The 18987-nt window shown below is 39.4% G+C and overlaps 1 protein-coding gene across 1 annotated transcript in view; it reads left to right on the forward strand.

Moving 5' to 3' along the window:
• The first annotated feature begins 1552 nt into the window (after positions 1-1552).
• The window catches only part of CFAP161 (cilia and flagella associated protein 161), a 146309-nt gene continuing 128874 nt past the window's right edge, over positions 1553-18987 (forward strand). Inside the window, exon 1 of the mRNA XM_053717682.1 lies at positions 1553-1821. Within this exon, the coding sequence (XP_053573657.1) occupies positions 1765-1821 (57 nt within the window). The 5' untranslated portion in view covers positions 1553-1764. The remainder of the gene's footprint in view (positions 1822-18987) is intronic.

Below are 18987 nucleotides of genomic sequence, written 5' to 3' on the forward strand. Positions count from 1 at the left end.
TTTAGAAACTATTTAGCATGGGTGTTTTTTGGTGGTTGTAGATGTGTAACAGATTTTGGGGGTCAAATTTAGAAAAAAAAAATGTTTTCATTTTTTTTCATCATATTTTATCATTTATTTTATAGTAAGTTATCTAATATGATGAAAATTATGGTATCTTTAGAAATTCCATTTAATGACAAGAAAAACTGTATATAATATGTGTGGGTACAGTAAATGAGTAAGAGGAAAATTACAGCTAAACACAAACACCGCAGAAATGTAAAAATAGACTTGGTCCTTAACGGTAAGAAAATTGAAAAATGGTCTGGTCACTAAGGGGTTAAAGTGACATGAAACCCAACATTTTTCTTTCTCAAATTTTTCATGATTAAAATAGAGCACATGATTTTAAACAACTTTCTAATTTGCTTCATTCATTTGGTATCCTTTTTTGAATAAGTATGCACTACTGGGAGCTATGTGAGGATATCAGATGAACCAATGAAAAGAGTCATTTTGTGCAGCCACCAATCGGCAGTTAGCTCCCAGTAATGCATTGCTGCTCCTGAGCCTACCTAGATATGCATTTCAACTAAGGATACCAAGAGAATGAAGCAATTTAGACAATAGAAGCAAATTGAAAAGTTGTTTAAAATCACGTTTTGTCTGAATCATGAAAGAAAAAAATTTGGATTTAAGTGTCCAGTATTTTAGTACTGGACAGCCTGCTGAAATACTGGGTACCCTATTTGTATGGTTCAGATCAACTATAATTAATATAAAATTGATACAGGCATAAAGGCTTCTAAATGTGGGTTAATTAAATAATGACAGACCTAGCACCTGTAGTTTCTTAGCTACACTGCACAATTACATATGCTAATTAGTATGGCTGGTAACCCCAGAGGTAATCACATGACATGATCCCGAGGCTCAGCCATAGCTCTGTAGATATTACCAGACCAAAGCAGTTCATATCATTTTAATAAATTACTCCCAACATATAAGCACTGGAAACTCAGGATTTATAATGGGAGTTTTGTTAGAACTTAAAGGGACAGTAAACACCTTGTAATTACAAGTTCTGTTACCATCCTACAGAATAACATATCAGCCAAGTGTAAACATTTCTTTAACAAAATAAAATCCTGTTTACTGCAACTTGGTTTTCAATAGAAAAACTGCACCCAACACTCACCTTATTTAGAGGAGCCAAATAAGTTTGAATAGGCAGACAACAAGGCTAATCATTGCCATTAAGTTAGTATAAAGTGAATTGTTTTTCAGTTGTTATCTATTAAGGCCAATTAGGAAAAAATGTTATGCAGAGTTAGCTCTGAAAAGTCAGCTCAGCAGTATGCATTTCCAACTCAATGTACAATTATCAGAGCTAAATTACATGAAAAGGGGCAAAATATATAATGAGTATATTACAAAGTTGTTTTATTATGCATAATTAAACATCTTATGTTAAAGATACACTAATACCATAACTAAAGGCTAATCTGACAGTCATGGTTTAATGTGATGCCTGGTTGTCATGGTGACAGTCTAAGGGGAGTGGCTTCTGTGATGCAGCAGTTATGTCACAAAACAAACTGACAACACAAAGCCAACACCCTCATAAATGCTGCTCACTGTACTAGAGATTTTCAGACTGATCCTGCTGAGCTTCAGTAATCACTGACATGTAAATGTTAGTTATCTAATATCTTTATTTCACAGCTAGCAAATTACAGTATGGCTAGTGCTTTGCAACTACAGCTCTGAATATGTGCTGGTATGAAGAACAGTGACTACCTCCAACACAATGCAAATGGCATCCGGTGGGAGCTGCAGGTATGAGCACCAATTACTACAGGTAGTGTTTCCATGATCACCCCAACTCAGGAACTGAATAATACTAGGTAATCTTTACAAACATTGTAAAATAATACAGATAAATGGCAGAAGTAATAGCTTAAACTTTGTAGGTTCCTATAGGCACCAGTACAAAGTGTACATAATAATAACCAATATTATCTTCAAACATTTATTTAACAATATATATTATTTAATAAATAATTTATTTTTTTAAATAATTATTTTAAACATATTATAGCATTATAAGTATTATAGCCATAGCTGTAGGACACACCAATGCCTTTCTGTGCTTCCTCTACATATCCTCTTAAGACTTGCAGCTGGTAGTAAAGGCTTTAAGGATGGTACAAATTACTGCATCATTAGTCTGCAAATGCTCTAAAGCAAGGACTTCTAGTAAAGACCTAGAATATAAACCCCACGGCATAGGTCTGCAATTTATACGCTGCAAACTCACTGATGCTGGGACCCACATTAAACACTGTACTGTAAGGTGCAGAATCTGATGCAGCTGTTTTTTCTGCTTGACCCGGATGAAGAAAAGGCAACTGGCAATCTGAAATAAATTCAAATCAGACTACAGCGCACCTGGCCAGCAGTATACGCCCTGTTGGCAGATGTCCACATGCTGCAAACTCACTGGTGCTGTGACCCTCATTAATCACTGTACTGTAAGGTGCCGCTGATGCAGCTGTTTGTTCTGCTTGACCCGGATGAAGATAAGACAACTGCTGATCTGAAATAAATTCAGATCAGACTGATGCGCATCTGGCCAGCAGTATATGCGCTGATGGCAGATGTCCTCATGCTGCAAACTCACTGATGCTGGGACCCTCATTGAACACTACTGTAAGGTGCAGCATCTGATGCAGCTATTTGTTCTGCTTGACCCAGATGAAGAAAAGACAACTGGCGTTCTGAAATAAATTCAGATCAGACTGATGCGCATCTGTCTAGCAGTATACGCACTGATAGCAGATGTCCTAACGCTGCAAGCTCACTGGTGCTGGGACCCTCATTAAACACTGTACTGTAAGGTGCAGCTTCTGATGCAGCTGTTTGTTCTGCTTGACCCGGATGAAGAAAAGGCAACTGGCAATCTGACATAAATTCAGATCAGACTGATGCGCATCTGGCCAGCAGTATACACGCTGATGGCAGATGTCCTTCAAGGATTTTTATATTACTAAACTGTTTGTATCTAAGGTACGATTTTCTGAGATTAACAAGTTTGTAAACTCTTTGAGCAAGTCATCTCATTACCACACTAGATTGTAAATACAGATCCTGCTCCAAGAGCCTACAGACATGTGCAGTGAGTTCCAATCACTTTTACTCTTTTCCTGTACTTTCCCATTTCATAAAAATCTTTAGCTTTAATTTGGTTCTTTATGTTTAAAGCTTTCTGTACTTTTCAAGGCTTATTGATATAAGATATTTCAAGGCTTATTGATATAAGATATTTCAAGGCTTATTGATATAAGATATACAAACACTAGAACTTTAATCATAACACCAACAATAAAGCATAATTACACTTACACTGCTACTATAACTTTAATAAACTGATATTAAATAAAATTAAATCGCTTTAAATCCACTCTCACTGCACATATCTGTATAATGTAATAATGTTAAGGATCTTGGCAAAGAGAATACAATGATATAATTAATATGTTTGCACTTCTATCCTCAATCCAATGCCTTGATGTAGGGACACCAATAATACTACTAGGTTATAAGCACCTTGCAGCTGGTTTACATTTTTATCTGAGAACTGCAGCACCTTAGAACAAGGACTACCATATTGACACTAAACTTGAATGTCTACGGTCACAATGGGACAAGTACTACTGTTGGATTTGTGAAGCAGAGAGTCCTAGTGTAGCACAATATTTGATACGTCATGGGATGGTCCTGTATGCTAGACCTCAGATTAGAAACTGAAAAAATACTACATTATAAGGTACAGTGTGTCATGCACCTATATTCTTGCCATTGGATGAAAAATCCTTACAAGATGTGCATAGACTGATTCATATCTGGCAAGCAGTATAACAAAGACTGGAATACTCTATGGCAGTGGCAGGAAGATTGAAGATTTTAGAAGGGCTAGTGTTATGTCACATGCTGAGTGCAGTCTTACATCAGGGATTTATTTTATTTCTCTACACTGTAAGTACCCAGAGGTAAATTCTCCTTAAATACAAGATTGCAAAGCACTGAAACACTAGATTATAAGCTCATTGGAACAGGGTCTGCACTTACACTCATGGAAATCCTTTAGATTAGGGACTCCCATTGTACCAAATACATGTATTGTTGTTAATAGAGTGAGATAAACCCTCCATTTTATTAGTTCAGCAAAGAATAAATATACAATGGATATAATATACAAATTATCCCACAGAGTGTATTACTAATTCAAAATGCATTTTTAAAATGGCACCCTTTATGCTCCTTCAATCCAACAAGTCCAGCTCACACTGTTATAAGATGGGTGCACGCTATCACTGGGCACTGCACGACCCAAAATTCAAATTCCAGAACTCAAAAAAGTGAATAGCAGCACTCCAATAAACTTTTCAATTCTTTATTGCATATCCAGGAGTACAAACAGATAGCAACGTTTCGGACTACATGTCCTTCATCATGCCATACTAACATCACTTCCTCTCCCTCCTTATATACCCCTAAGGACACACCCACATTCTAGTTAACTCTTTACCAACTACAAATACTACTTAATTACTTCTGCATACGTGGGTATCCTATATTAATAATTACTAAACTAATTCACAATCTACCTATATTTAATAGGAAGGTGAAAAATACACAGATTTTTATGAAGGCATCAATATTAATTACACAGTATTTCATTTAAAGAAAGAATATATATCAATTACAATTTCCAGTTTCCCATAACATTACTATTTTTCTTTTGTCTTAATTCTTTTTTTCTTTCTTTTTTTCTTTTTTTCATATATATCACCACACATTCTCAGATTCTGGGTGCCATCAAACTTCGTACACAATACTGATTATCCAAAAAAGAGAAAAAGAGAGACAAACATAAGCATTAGCCATCATATATAATTTTTCTAAAAAAATAGTACCTAAAGAAAAACAGACAGATCATAATCCTTATTCATACCACATGGAACTAAAGAGTTCAAAGTAAAGATCCAAAATGCCTCTCTTTGTTTCAAATGTTGTTCCCTATCCCCCCCTCTTCTACCAGGGGGGATGTGTTCCAAGATTTGGAATCTAAGTTGGCTCACCCCATGTTGTGCTTCTAGGAAATGAGTCGCTACTGGGGATTTTAGATTTTTTCTCCTAATATTTGATTTATGCTCTGTAATTCTATCACGTACCCTACGGGTCGTCTCCCCTACATAAATCAAACCACATGGGCATTTAAGGAGGTAGATGGCATACTCTGTGTTACAAGTTAAAAAATCTTTAATCCAAAACTTTTTCCCTGACTGCGGATGTACAAATGTAGATCCCTTGATCATACTATTACAGTGGGTGCACCCCAGACAAGGGTAACAACCTAGATTTTTGCTTGTAATATATTTCTGTTTATCACTCTTGGTACTCCCAATGTCTGCCTTTACCAAAGAATCTCTAAGGTTCCTACTTCTTCTATACGCAGGCATAGGTGTCTGCTGAAATTCTGGTATGTCTGAATTACAATTCGATAAGATGTACCAATGTTTGCAAATGATCTTATGAATTTGTGTACTTAATTCATTATATCTGGAGACAAACACCAATTTTTCCCCATCTTTCTTTTTAACTTTTTCTCCAGGTTTCAAAAGACTCTCTCTTGTCATCCCTAATATCTTTTCAATTTCTTTGTGGATCAAATTCTCATCATATCCTCGATCCAAAAAGAGATCTCCCATCTCCCTCAGCCTTTTTTCACTTAAGTTGTCTTCTGACACGATGCGGCGTACCCGCATCAACTGGCTTTTTGGTAGGGAGTTTTTTAAGGATTGAGGATGAGCACTGCTTGCTAATAAAAGATCATTCCTATCCGTCTCTTTCTTATACAAATCTATCCTGATTCTATCCTTATCTTTAAACACCAAAGTGTCCAAAAAGGCAACACTTTCCTCACTGTGGACCAGGGTAAACTTGATATTCCTTGTAGAGAAATTTAGTGTGTCCACAAACTGCAATAGGCTACCAATGTCGCCCAGCCATATGCCAAAAACATCATCAATATAGCGCCACCATGTGGCGCCATATTGTTTAAAAAGTTTATTATTATAAACCAGTTTCTCTTCATATATACTCATATAGATGTTGGCATATGTAGGGGCGACATTGGAGCCCATTGCTGTACCTTGCTTTTGAATATAAAATTGATCTTGGAATAAAAAGTAATTGTAACGAAGTATGATGTCCAATAATTCCAATATAAAATGTTTCTCTTCCCCATTAAACAGATTTGAGTCTGTCATCATTTTGTCCACTGCCCCCACACCCCCATCATGACTGATGGAGGTGTAAAGGCTGGACACATCCATACTATAGAGGATACATTTATCCAGAGAAACAGAGCTATCCTCCAATTTGTTTAGGAAATCCCCAGTGTCTCTGATGAATGATTGAGACTCCACTACAAACCTCCTAAGGATACGGTCTAGATAAACAGAAACACCCGAGAACACACTGTCCACCCCAGCCACAATCGGACGGCCTGGTGGTTTCATCAAATTTTTATGGATTTTTGGAAGTGTGTATAGGAATAAAGGGGATTATGTATCAGAAATATTACACCAGTTGTCTGATAAAGATATTTATTTGCCGATCACATATAATCCTGTTTTTATCATTCAGAAGGAACTAAACAGGTGTATTGATATTGCTATTCAAAAGGGCATTATTGGACAGGAAGAAAAAGAGTTTTTGATTAACAAACACCCGAGAACACCTGTCCTATACACACTTCCAAAAATCCATAAAAATTTGATGAAACCACCAGGCCGTCCGATTGTGGCTGGGGTGGACAGTGTGTTCTCGGGTGTTTCTGTTTATCTAGACCGTATCCTTAGGAGGTTTGTAGTGGAGTCTCAATCATTCATCAGAGACACTGGGGATTTCCTAAACAAATTGGAGGATATCTCTGTTTCTCTGGATAAATGTATCCTCTATAGTATGGATGTGTCCAGCCTTTACACCTCCATCAGTCATGATGGGGGTGTGGGGGCAGTGGACAAAATGATGACAGACTCAAATCTGTTTAATGGGGAAGAGAAACATTTTATATTGGAATTATTGGACATCATACTTCGTTACAATTACTTTTTACTTTTTATTCCAAGATCAATTTTATATTCAAAAGCAAGGTACAGCAATGGGCTCCAATGTCGCCCCTACATATGCCAACATCTATATGAGTATATATGAAGAGAAACTGGTTTATAATAATAAACTTTTTAAACAATATGGATGTGTCCAGCCTTTACACCTCCATCAGTCATGATGGGGGTGTGGGGGCAGTGGACAAAATGATGACAGACTCAAATCTGTTTAATGGGGAAGAGAAACATTTTATATTGGAATTATTGGACATCATACTTCGTTACAATTACTTTTTATTCCAAGATCAATTTTATATTCAAAAGCAAGGTACAGCAATGGGCTCCAATGTCGCCCCTACATATGCCAACATCTATATGAGTATATATGAAGAGAAACTGGTTTATAATAATAAACTTTTTAAACAATATGGCGCCACATGGTGGCGCTATATTGATGATGTTTTTGGCATATGGCTGGGCGACATTGGTAGCCTATTGCAGTTTGTGGACACACTAAATTTCTCTACAAGGAATATCAAGTTTACCCTGGTCCACAGTGAGGAAAGTGTTGCCTTTTTGGACACTTTGGTGTTTAAAGATAAGGATAGATTTGTATAAGAAAGAGACGGATAGGAATGATCTTTTATTAGCAAGCAGTGCTCATCCTCAATCCTTAAAAAACTCCCTACCAAAAAGCCAGTTGATGCGGGTACGCCGCATCGTGTCAGAAGACAACTTAAGTGAAAAAAGGCTGAGGGAGATGGGAGATCTCTTTTTGGATCGAGGATATGATGAGAATTTGATCCACAAAGAAATTGAAAAGATATTAGGGATGACAAGAGAGAGTCTTTTGAAACCTGGAGAAAAAGTTAAAAAGAAAGATGGGGAAAAATTGGTGTTTGTCTCCAGATATAATGAATTAAGTACACAAATTCATAAGATCATTTGCAAACATTGGTACATCTTATCGAATTGTAATTCAGACATACCAGAATTTCAGCAGACACCTATGCCTGCGTATAGAAGAAGTAGGAACCTTAGAGATTCTTTGGTAAAGGCAGACATTGGGAGTACCAAGAGTGATAAACAGAAATATATTACAAGCAAAAATCTAGGTTGTTACCCTTGTCTGGGGTGCACCCACTGTAATAGTATGATCAAGGGATCTACATTTGTACATCCGCAGTCAGGGAAAAAGTTTTGGATTAAAGATTTTTTAACTTGTAACACAGAGTATGCCATCTACCTCCTTAAATGCCCATGTGGTTTGATTTATGTAGGGGAGACGACCCGTAGGGTACGTGATAGAATTACAGAGCATAAATCAAATATTAGGAGAAAAAATCTAAAATCCCCAGTAGCGACTCATTTCCTAGAAGCACAACATGGGGTGAGCCAACTTAGATTCCAAATCTTGGAACACATCCCCCCTGGTAGAAGAGGGGGGGATAGGGAACAACATTTGAAACAAAGAGAGGCATTTTGGATCTTTACTTTGAACTCTTTAGTTCCATGTGGTATGAATAAGGATTATGATCTGTCTGTTTTTCTTTAGGTACTATTTTTTTAGAAAAATTATATATGATGGCTAATGCTTATGTTTGTCTCTCTTTTTCTCTTTTTTGGATAATCAGTATTGTGTACGAAGTTTGATGGCACCCAGAATCTGAGAATGTGTGGTGATATATATGAAAAAAAGAAAAAAAGAAAGAAAAAAAGAATTAAGACAAAAGAAAAATAGTAATGTTATGGGAAACTGGAAATTGTAATTGATATATATTCTTTCTTTAAATGAAATACTGTGTAATTAATATTGATGCCTTCATAAAAATCTGTGTATTTTTCACCTTCCTATTAAATATAGGTAGATTGTGAATTAGTTTAGTAATTATTAATATAGGATACCCACGTATGCAGAAGTAATTAAGTAGTATTTGTAGTTGGTAAAGAGTTAACTAGAATGTGGGTGTGTCCTTAGGGGTATATAAGGAGGGAGAGGAAGTGATGTTAGTATGGCATGATGAAGGACATGTAGTCCGAAACGTTGCTATCTGTTTGTACTCCTGGATATGCAATAAAGAATTGAAAAGTTTATTGGAGTGCTGCTATTCACTTTTTTGAACCCTTTATGCTCCTGTCAGCTTAAACCATTAGTGTAGCAAACTGTGAAATACATGATGCTTAAATAACACAGCATCAACCATAGGCAGCCTGTTTCACTACTTTGGGACTCTTTCTCTCTCAAGTCATTATGGTTGATGCTGATGTCCTCGAGCATTCCACCCTTTGCTATAGGGCTGCCCATTATATTGAAATGGATTTTGAATTATAAGTCTTGCTATTTTGCACAGATAAGTATATTTGTTTTTTGCCAAGAATGATACAATTGAGGGATGAGCCCCAAATGGGCCAAACAGGCTGTCTATGGTTGGTGCTGCTGTTCTGCTCAAGCATTCATTTCACACTTTGTAAGTGTGGTTACGAAAATTCATGTAATCATCAGCAAAACTGTCATATAGCCGTAAACTTAAAGTGAAAGTCAATCCTAGCGTTTTACAAATGCTAGGATTGACTATTGAAACAAATAAAGGGGACTTTCATTCATGAAGTATAAAATACTTCATGTAGAAAGCTTCTTTATTTGTTTCAATGGATTGCCATTCTTAGCTGTGGCAGCCCACGGTTGAAATTTTTCTTTTTGCTAAGTGGTAATGTGTTCACCTCTTAGCCAATAGCCATGCGGTAAATCCCGCTTGGCGCCCATGGGAGCCGGATTTACCGCATGGCTTTTGGCTAAGAGCTGTGGGCTGCTGTAGCAGCTAAGAAAGGTGATCAATTGAAACAAAGGAGCTTTCTACATGAAGTTTCTTATACTTCATGAATGAAAGTCCCCTTTATTTGATTCAATAGTCAATCCTAGCGTTTGTACAACGCTAGGATTAACTTTTACTTTAAAATCAATGCTTGAGTCCAATAACATAGCACCTACATCATACTGAAGAGCCCCAAAGAGGGTGAAACAACCTGCCTATAGTGAAAAAAACACTTTAAATTTGTAGTATTACTATATATTGTTCCCCTGCAAGACACCACTCTTTTTGTACTGGGTTTGTATGTAAGCAGAACTACTATAGAATAATAAGGCTTCCATATATCATAAGATTTGAGATTTCGACTGATTTCCTAGTGCCCTTGACATATTAAAAGAGTTCTTACCTAAAACTATTAAATGGTAAGATGTTCTGCACATATTTGCAATAAAAATGTTTGTATATTTATATATGAGGACACAAAGAATATCTGTCAATGATAGCAGCAACTGGATCACCCAAAAACCCATAACAGTTATGTCCATGCTTATTTCTTTGAAGGCCTCCATTTCCCAAGTTGCCTACTTGCCTCATTTGTCAGTGCCATAATGGTCTAGCTATCTATAATAGGACCACTACTTGGATAAACAGACAAGTCTCCCTTAGAAAAGTAACCCACACTACATAAATGTAAACTTCAAAATACTCATATTTTCATATATGAAGTAAAAAAACAAGCTCATCATACTGTAAAACACCTAGTAAAGAAGGCTTAATTACAGTATGCTGAGAACTTGAAAAACAGCCCTATTAATACTTAGAAATCAGCTATTTACAGTCGATCCTTTAAATTGCACTTTTTATATCAAATATCTGGTGTCAGATCAAAGTAATTGCCAAAGAAAGAGGATAACTTTATTATTTGTTTACAAACTGAATAATAAAGTATGAATTTTTGCACGTCTAGTAAATTCTTTATGTCTTGATAAAAAACAAAATTTATGCTTACCTGATAAATTTCTTTCTTTCTTGACACGGTGAGTCCACGGATCATCTCCAATTACTATTGGGAATATCATTCCTGGCCAGCAGGAGGAGGCAAAGAGCACCACAGCAAAGCTGTTAAATATCACCTCCCTTCCCTCCAACCCCAGTCATTCGACCAATGGAAAAAGAGAGAAAGGAAGTAACACAAGGTGCAGAGGTTCCTGAGGTTTACAACACAAAACCTGTCTAAATAAACAGGGACTCACCGTGTCAAGAAATAAATAAATTTATCAGGTAAGTATACATTTTGTTTTCTTTCTAATGACACGGTGAGTCCACAGATCATCTCTAATTACTATTGGGAATCAATACCCAAGCTAGAGGACACAGATGATAAGGGAGAAAAAAGACAGGGTACCTAAACAGAAGGCACAACTGCTTGAAGAACCTTTCTCCCAAAAGAAGCCTCAGCCGAGGCAAAAGTATCAAATTTATAGAATTTTGAAAAAGTGTGTAGAGAGGACCAAGTAGCAGCCTTGCAAATCTGTTCCACATAAGCTTCATTTTTGAATGCCCAGGAAGAGGAAACAGCCCTCGTGGCCCTCTCAGGAGGCTGCTGTCCAGCAGTTTCATAGGCCAAACAAATTATACTCTTCAGTCCCAAAGAAAGAGAAGTAGCCATAGCTTTCTGACCCTTACGTTTCCCAGAGAAAACAACAAACAAATTAGAAGACTGGCGTAAATCCTTAGTCGCCTGTAAATAGTGTTTCAATGCATGCACCACATCTAGGTTGTGCAGCAGACACTCTTTATGAGAAGAAGGGTTAGGACACAAAGAAGGAACAACAATTTCTTGATTAATGTTCCTATCCAAAACCACTTTAGGAAGGAACCCTAACTTAGTATGCAGAACTACCTTATCTGAATGAAAAATAAGGTAAGGGGATTCACACTGCAATGCTGAGAGCTCTGAGACTCTACGAGCAGAAGAAATTGCAACAAGAAACAAAACTTTCCAAGATAACATCTTAATATCTAAGGAATGCATAGGCTCAAATGGAGTCTGCTGAAGAACTTTAAGAACAAGGTTAAGAATCCAGGGAGGAGTAACAGGTTTGAACACAGGCCTGATTCTGACCAAGGCCTGACAGAAAGATTGCACATCTTGTACATCAGCCAGACGTTTATGCAACAAAATAGACAAGGCAGATATTTGACCCTTCAAAGTACTTGCAGATAAGCCCTTCTCCAGACCTTCTTGGAGAAAGGACAAAATTCTAGGAATCCAAACTCTACTCCAAGAGTAGCTTCTGGATTCACACCAATACCGATATTTATGCCATATCTTATGGTAAATCTTCCTAGTTACAGGCTTACGAGCATGACTCAAGGTTTCAATAACCGACTCCGAAAAACCACGCTTAGATAAAATTAAGCGTTCAATCTCCAAGCAGTCAGCTTCAGAGAAACAAGATTTGGATGAAGGAAGGGCCACCGAAGTAGAAGGTCCTTCCTCAGTGGAAGTCTCCAAGGTGGAAGAGAAGACATCTCCACTAGGTCTGCATACCAGATCCTGCTAGGCCATGCTGGTGCAATGAGGATCACCAATGCCTTCTCCTGTTTGATTCGAGCAATAACCCGTGGAAGGAGAGCGAATGGAGGAAATAGGTTTGCTAGACTGAAATTCCAAGGAACTGCCAGAGCATCTATCAGTACAGCCTGAGGATCCCTTGACCTCGACCCGTACCTCAGGAGCTTGGCATTCTGTTGAGATGCCATGAGATCCAACTCCGGCTGTCCCCATTTGAGAATCAAGTTCACCACTCCCCCGGGTGAAAAGTCTGTCTGCTCAGAAATTCCACTTCCCAATTGTCCACTCCTGGAATGTGGATCGCAGATAGCAGTTGTGGGTCTCCGCCCACTGAATAATCTTGGCTACCTCTGTTATGGCCAAGGAACTATGAGTTCCTCCCTGATGGTTGAAGTAAGCCACTGAAGTTATGTTGTCCGACTGGAACCTGATAAAACGGGCTGAAGCTAACTGAGGCCATGCCAGAAGAGCATTGAAGATTGCCCTCAGCTCTAAAATGTTTATGGGGAGAACAGACTCCTCCCAAGTCAATGTCCCCTGAGCCTTTAGTGAGCCCCAGACTGCGCCCCATCCCAGCAGGCTGTCATCCGTTATCACAATCACAGAGGTGGGTCTGCGGAAGCAGGTTCTCTGGGAGAGATGTTCCTGAGACAACCACCAAGGAAGAGAATCTCTTGTCGCCTGATCTAGATGTAATCGTGGAGACAGTTCTGCATAATCCCTGTTCCATTGTCTGAGCATGCATAACTGCAGAGGTCTGAGGTGGAAACGGGCAAATGGAATGATGTCCATGGCAGCTATCATCAGACCGATCACCTCCATACATTGAGCCACTGACGGCCAAGGAGAGGACTAAAGGGCCAGCAAGAGTCGAACATCTTTGATTTTCTGACCTCTGTCAGAAATACTTTAATTGATAGGGAATCTATTATGGTTCCCAATAACACTACCCTTGTAGCTGGAATTAAGGAACTTTTTCCCAAATTCACCTTCCATCCATGAGAATGCCGAAAGGATAACAACATCTCCGTGTGGGAGTTCGCTTGTTGAAGGGATGGCGTCTGAACTAGAATGTCGTCCAGGTAAGGTGCCACTGCAATGCCCCGCAACCAGAGCACTGCCAACAGGGATCCCAGGAGCTTTGAAAAAATTCTGGAAGCTGTGGCAAGGCTGAATGGAACAGCCCCAAACTGGAAGTGTCTGTCTAGAAATGCAAACCTCAGAAACCTGTGATGATCCCTGTGGATGGGAACATGCAGGTACGCATACTTTAAATCTACTGTTGTCATGAATTGACCCCCCTGAACGAATAGTTTCCATCTTGAAGGACGGTACTCTGAGGAACTTGTTTAGACTTTTGAGGTCTAAAATTGGTCTGAAAGTTCCCTCTTTTTTGGGAACCACAAACAGATTGGAGTAAAATCCTAGACCCTGTTCCTGCATTGGAACAGGAATTATCACTCCCAGGTCGGAAAGGTCTCAGACACAGTGTAAGAACACCTCTCTTCTTATCTGGTCTACAGGTAATCTTGAGAGCAGAAACCTGCCCCTGGGAGGAAAGGTCTTGAACTAAAGTTTGTATCCCTGGGACACAATGTCCACTGCCCAGGGATCTGGAACATCCCGAACCCAGGCCTGAGCGAAGAAGGGAAGTCTGCCCCCACAAGATCCAGTCCCGGATCGGGGGCAGACCCTTCATGCTGACTTTGAGTCATTAACCGGCTTCTTTGATTGCTTCCCCTTGGTCCAAGACCGGTTGGTCCTCCAGGAAGGTTTGGACTGATCTTGCTTGGCAGAGGGAGAGGAAGGCTTACCTTTGAAGTTTCGAAAAGGAACAAAAATTACTCTCACGTCTCTTCTGTTTATTCCTCTTATCCTGAGGGAGGAAATGATTCTTTCCTCCCATGATGTCGGAAATAATTTCAGCCAAGCCCGGCCCAAACAAGGTCTTACCCTTGTAGGGAATCACCAAAAGCTTAGACTTAGACGAAACATCCACAGCCCAGGATTTTAACCATAAGGCTCTGCGGGCCAGAACGGCAAAACCCGAAATCTTTGCTCCCAGCTTAATAACCTGTAGGGAAGCATCTGTAATAAAGGAATTGGCCAACTTAAGGGCCTTGATCCTATCCTGGATCTCTTCAAGGGGAGTTTCTGTCTCAATAGAATCAGAGCATCAAACCAGTATGCCGCCGTGCTGGTGATGGTAGCAATACGCACCGCAGGTTGCCATTGTAAACCCTGGTGCACATACATCTTTTTAAGCAACTCCTCCAGCTTCTTATCTATAGCATCCTTAAAGGAACAGCTATCCTCTATGGGAATAGTAGTTCTCTTAGGCAAAGTGGAAATTGCCCCTTCCACCTTGGGCACCGTCTGCCAAGACTCCTTGATAGAGTCAGCAATAGGAAACATCTTCTTAAAAATTAGGGATGGAGAAAAAGGGATACCAGATCTCTCCCATTCCCTAGCAATAATCTCTGTAGCCCGATAAGGTACAGGGAAAACCTCCACCATAGAAGTTACATCAAAATACTTGTTTAGTTTACTAGACTTCTTAGGATTGACTACGACAGTAATGTCGGAGTCGTCCAAGGTAGCCAAAACCTCCTTGAGTAACAAACGGAGGTGTTCCAGCTTAAATCTGAATGATACCACTTCAGCATCAGAAGAAGGAATCACACTGTCTGAGATTTTCCCCTCAGATGCCACCGAAGTATCTTCCTCCTCAGATTTCTGAGAAGGAACATTCAGAATAGCCACAACTGTGTCAGAAACCTTACTCCCTGAATCCTTAGATTTCCTCTTGCGCTTTCCCTGCAGCATGGGAAAGGCAGACAGCGCATCAGTTACTGCAGAAGACATAAGGGTAGAGATGTCTTGCAACGAAACTCCAATCGAAGTTTGAGAGGAAGCTCAGGGCACTGCATGTGTGGACGATAAAGTTTGGGACATTTAAGGAGAAAGCTGCGGCATATCTTGAACATTTTCAGGAGACCCCTGAACAGCATCCGCCTTAGACAATGCTGGCTCAGAATCAAAAAGTCTATCCCTGTAATATAATATTCTCTCATACATGAGGAACAGAAAGAGATTGGTGGTTCCACATTAGCATCAAAACATAAAGAACAAGTAACATTCTGCAGGGTCTCATGGTCCATCTTTACCCAAAAATTAAGCAAATGAAAAATAAAATACTTTTATTTGTCTCTTAAATTATCAACTCAGAGCTGCTCCACTCTATATCCGGAGACCGCTAATACTTAGAAAAGTGGAACCGCAATGCAGAAGGACACATCCAACACTCCGGAAATGAGCAGGAAGTAAAAAGCATGCAAATTCTTTGCCGCTTCAAAACAGACCCGCTCATTTGGGCATCACAACCTAAACCTCCCGGCCGGCATTAGTCTTCACTCTGAAGATAAAGTCGCCAGGAGTAACAACAAACATAACCACCCTGACCAGAATAATAAACTGAGTTTATAGTCCCTGCTCCTCTCGTCCCCAGTGCCTGCACAAACTGCCTGCCATTGTCCTATGAACTCACAATAGGATAAATGAGTCTGATGTCCTAACAGAATAAACAGTTAAAGTGCCAATATTTTTCTGTATACTCCCTAGAAAAATAAAATTAGCACTTACCTCTATGTAATCTGCCTGGCAGCAGGGCAGCTCACTAGGTTTGAGAGGCATCCTCCCTTACATCAACCTGTGGAAAAAGGAAAAGACTGAGTGATCTCACTCAGGCTTTCAAGTTAGGGCAGCAATAACTATTTGGGGGGCGCAGTGAGGATTATACCCCACAAGTTCCCAATTGCTTAAAAGCCACCACTGCTCTATTGAAGAGACTGACATGGGCTTTTGCTAAACACCAGGAAAAAGCAGAACAAGCTTGCACTGCTGAAAAATAATAAAATCTGGATTCCATACACCTAAACTTTACCACCTCCTTGCTCTTAACATTGGCAAAGAGAATGACTGGGGTTGGAGGGAAGGGAGGTGATATTTAACAGCTTTGCTGTGGTGCTCTTTGCATCCTCCTGCTGGCCAGGAGTGATATTCCCAATAGTAATTAGAGATGATCCGTGGACTCACCGTGTCATTAGAAAGAAATATACGCCTAGATTTGGAGTTTTGCGGCCAAAGGGGTGCGTTAGCTACGCCTGCTTTTTTTTCCCCGCACCTTTTAAATACTGCTGATATTTAGAGTTCACAGAAGGGCTGCGTTAGGCTCCAAAAAAGGAGCGTATAGCATATTTACCGCCACTGCAACTCTCAATACCAGCGGTGCTTACGGACGCGGCCAGCTTCAAAAACGTGCTCGTGCACGATTCTCCCATAGGAAACAATGGGACAGTTTGAGCTGAAAAAAACCTAACACCTGCAAAAAAGCAGCGTTCAGCTCCTAACGCGGCCCCATTGTTTCCTATGGGGAAACTCTTCCTATGTCTGCACCTAACACCCTAACATGTACCCCAAGTCTAAACACCCCAACCTTACACTTATTAACCCCTAATCTGCCGCCCCCGCTATCGCTGACCCCTGCATATTATTTTTAACCCCTAATCTGCCGCTCCGTACACCGCCGCAACCTATGTTATAGCTATGTACCTCTAATCTGCTGCCCCTAACCCCCGCCGACCCCTATATTATATTTATTAACCCCTAATCTGCCCCCCACAACGTCGCCGCCACCTACCTACAATAATTAACCCCTAATCTGCCGACCGGACCTCACCGCTACTATAATAAAGTTATTAACCCCTAATCTGCCTCACTAACTCTCTAAGAAATAGTATTAACCCCTAATCTGCCCTCCCTAACATCGCCGACACCTAACTTCAATTATTAACCCCTAATCTGCCGACCGGACCTCACCGCTACTCTAATAAATGTATTAACCCCTAAAGCTAAGTCTAACCCTAACACTAACACCCCCCTAAGTTAAATATAATTTAAATCTAACGAAAAAAAATAACTCTTATTAAATAAATTATTCCTATTTAAAGATAAATACTTACCTGTAAAATAAACCCTAATATAGCTACAATATAACGAATAATTATATTATAGCTATTTTAGGATTAATATTTATTTTACAGGCAACTTTGTAATTATTTTAACTAGGTACAATAGCTATTAAATAGTTAATAACTATATAATAGCTACCTATTTAAAATAATTACAAAATTACCTGTAAAATAAATCCTAACCTAAGTTACAATTAAACCTAACACTACACTATCAATAAATTAATTAAATAAAATACCTACAATTATCTACAATTAAACCTAACACTACACTATCAATAAATTAATTAAATACAATACCTACAAATAAATACAATTAAATAAACTAACTAAAGTACAAAAAATAAAAAAGAACTAAGTTACAAAAAATAAAAAAATATTTACAAACATTAGAAAAATATTACAACAATTTTAAACTAATTACACCTACTCTAAGCCCCCTAATAAAATAACAAAGCCCCCCTAAATAAAAAAATGCCCTATCCTATACTAAAATTAAAATAGAAAAGCTCTTTTACCTTACCTGCCCTTAAAAGGGCCATTTGCGGGGCATGCCCCAAACAATTCAGCTCTTTTGCCTGGAAAAAAAAACATACAATACCCCCCCTCAACATTACAACCCACCACCCACATACCCCTAATCTAACCCAAACCCCCCTTAAATAAACCTAACACTAAGCCCCTGAAGATCTCCCTACCTTGTCTTCACCACACCGGGTTCACCGATCGATCCAGAAGAGCCTCCGATGTCTTCATCCAAGCCCAAGCGGGGGCTGAAGAGTGACGTCCATCCTCCGGCTGAAGTCTTGATCCAAGCGGCAAATGAAGAAGTCCATCTTCGGGCAGAAATCTTCATCCTATCCGGGCAGAAGAGGACATCCAGACCGGCAAACATCTTCATCCAGGCGGCATCTTCTATGTTGTTCCATCCGATGACGAGCGGCTGATCTTGAAGACCTCCGGCGCGGATCCATCCTCTTCGTTCGACGTCCAACTGAAGAATGAAGGTTCCTTTAAGGGACGTCATCCAAGATGGCGTCCCTCGAATTCCGATTGGCTGATAGGATTCTATCAGCCAATCGGAATTAAGGTAGGAAAAATCTGATTGGCTGATTGAATCAGCCAATCAGATTGAGCTCGCATTCTATTGGCTGATCGGAACAGCCAATAGAATGCGAGCTCAATCTGGTTGGCTGATCCAATCAGCCAATCGGATTGAACTTGAATCTGATTGGCTGATTCCATCAGCCAATCAGAATTTTCCTACCTTAATTCCGATTGGCTGATAGAATCATATCAGCCAATCGGAATTCGAGGGACGCCATCTTGGATGACGTCCCTTAAAGGAACCTTCATTCTTCAGTTGGACGTCGAACGAAGAGGATGGATCCGCGCCGGAGGTCTTCAAG

Source organism: Bombina bombina, chromosome 6 (assembly GCF_027579735.1).
Source record: "Bombina bombina isolate aBomBom1 chromosome 6, aBomBom1.pri, whole genome shotgun sequence".
NCBI lineage: Eukaryota > Metazoa > Chordata > Amphibia > Anura > Bombinatoridae > Bombina > Bombina bombina.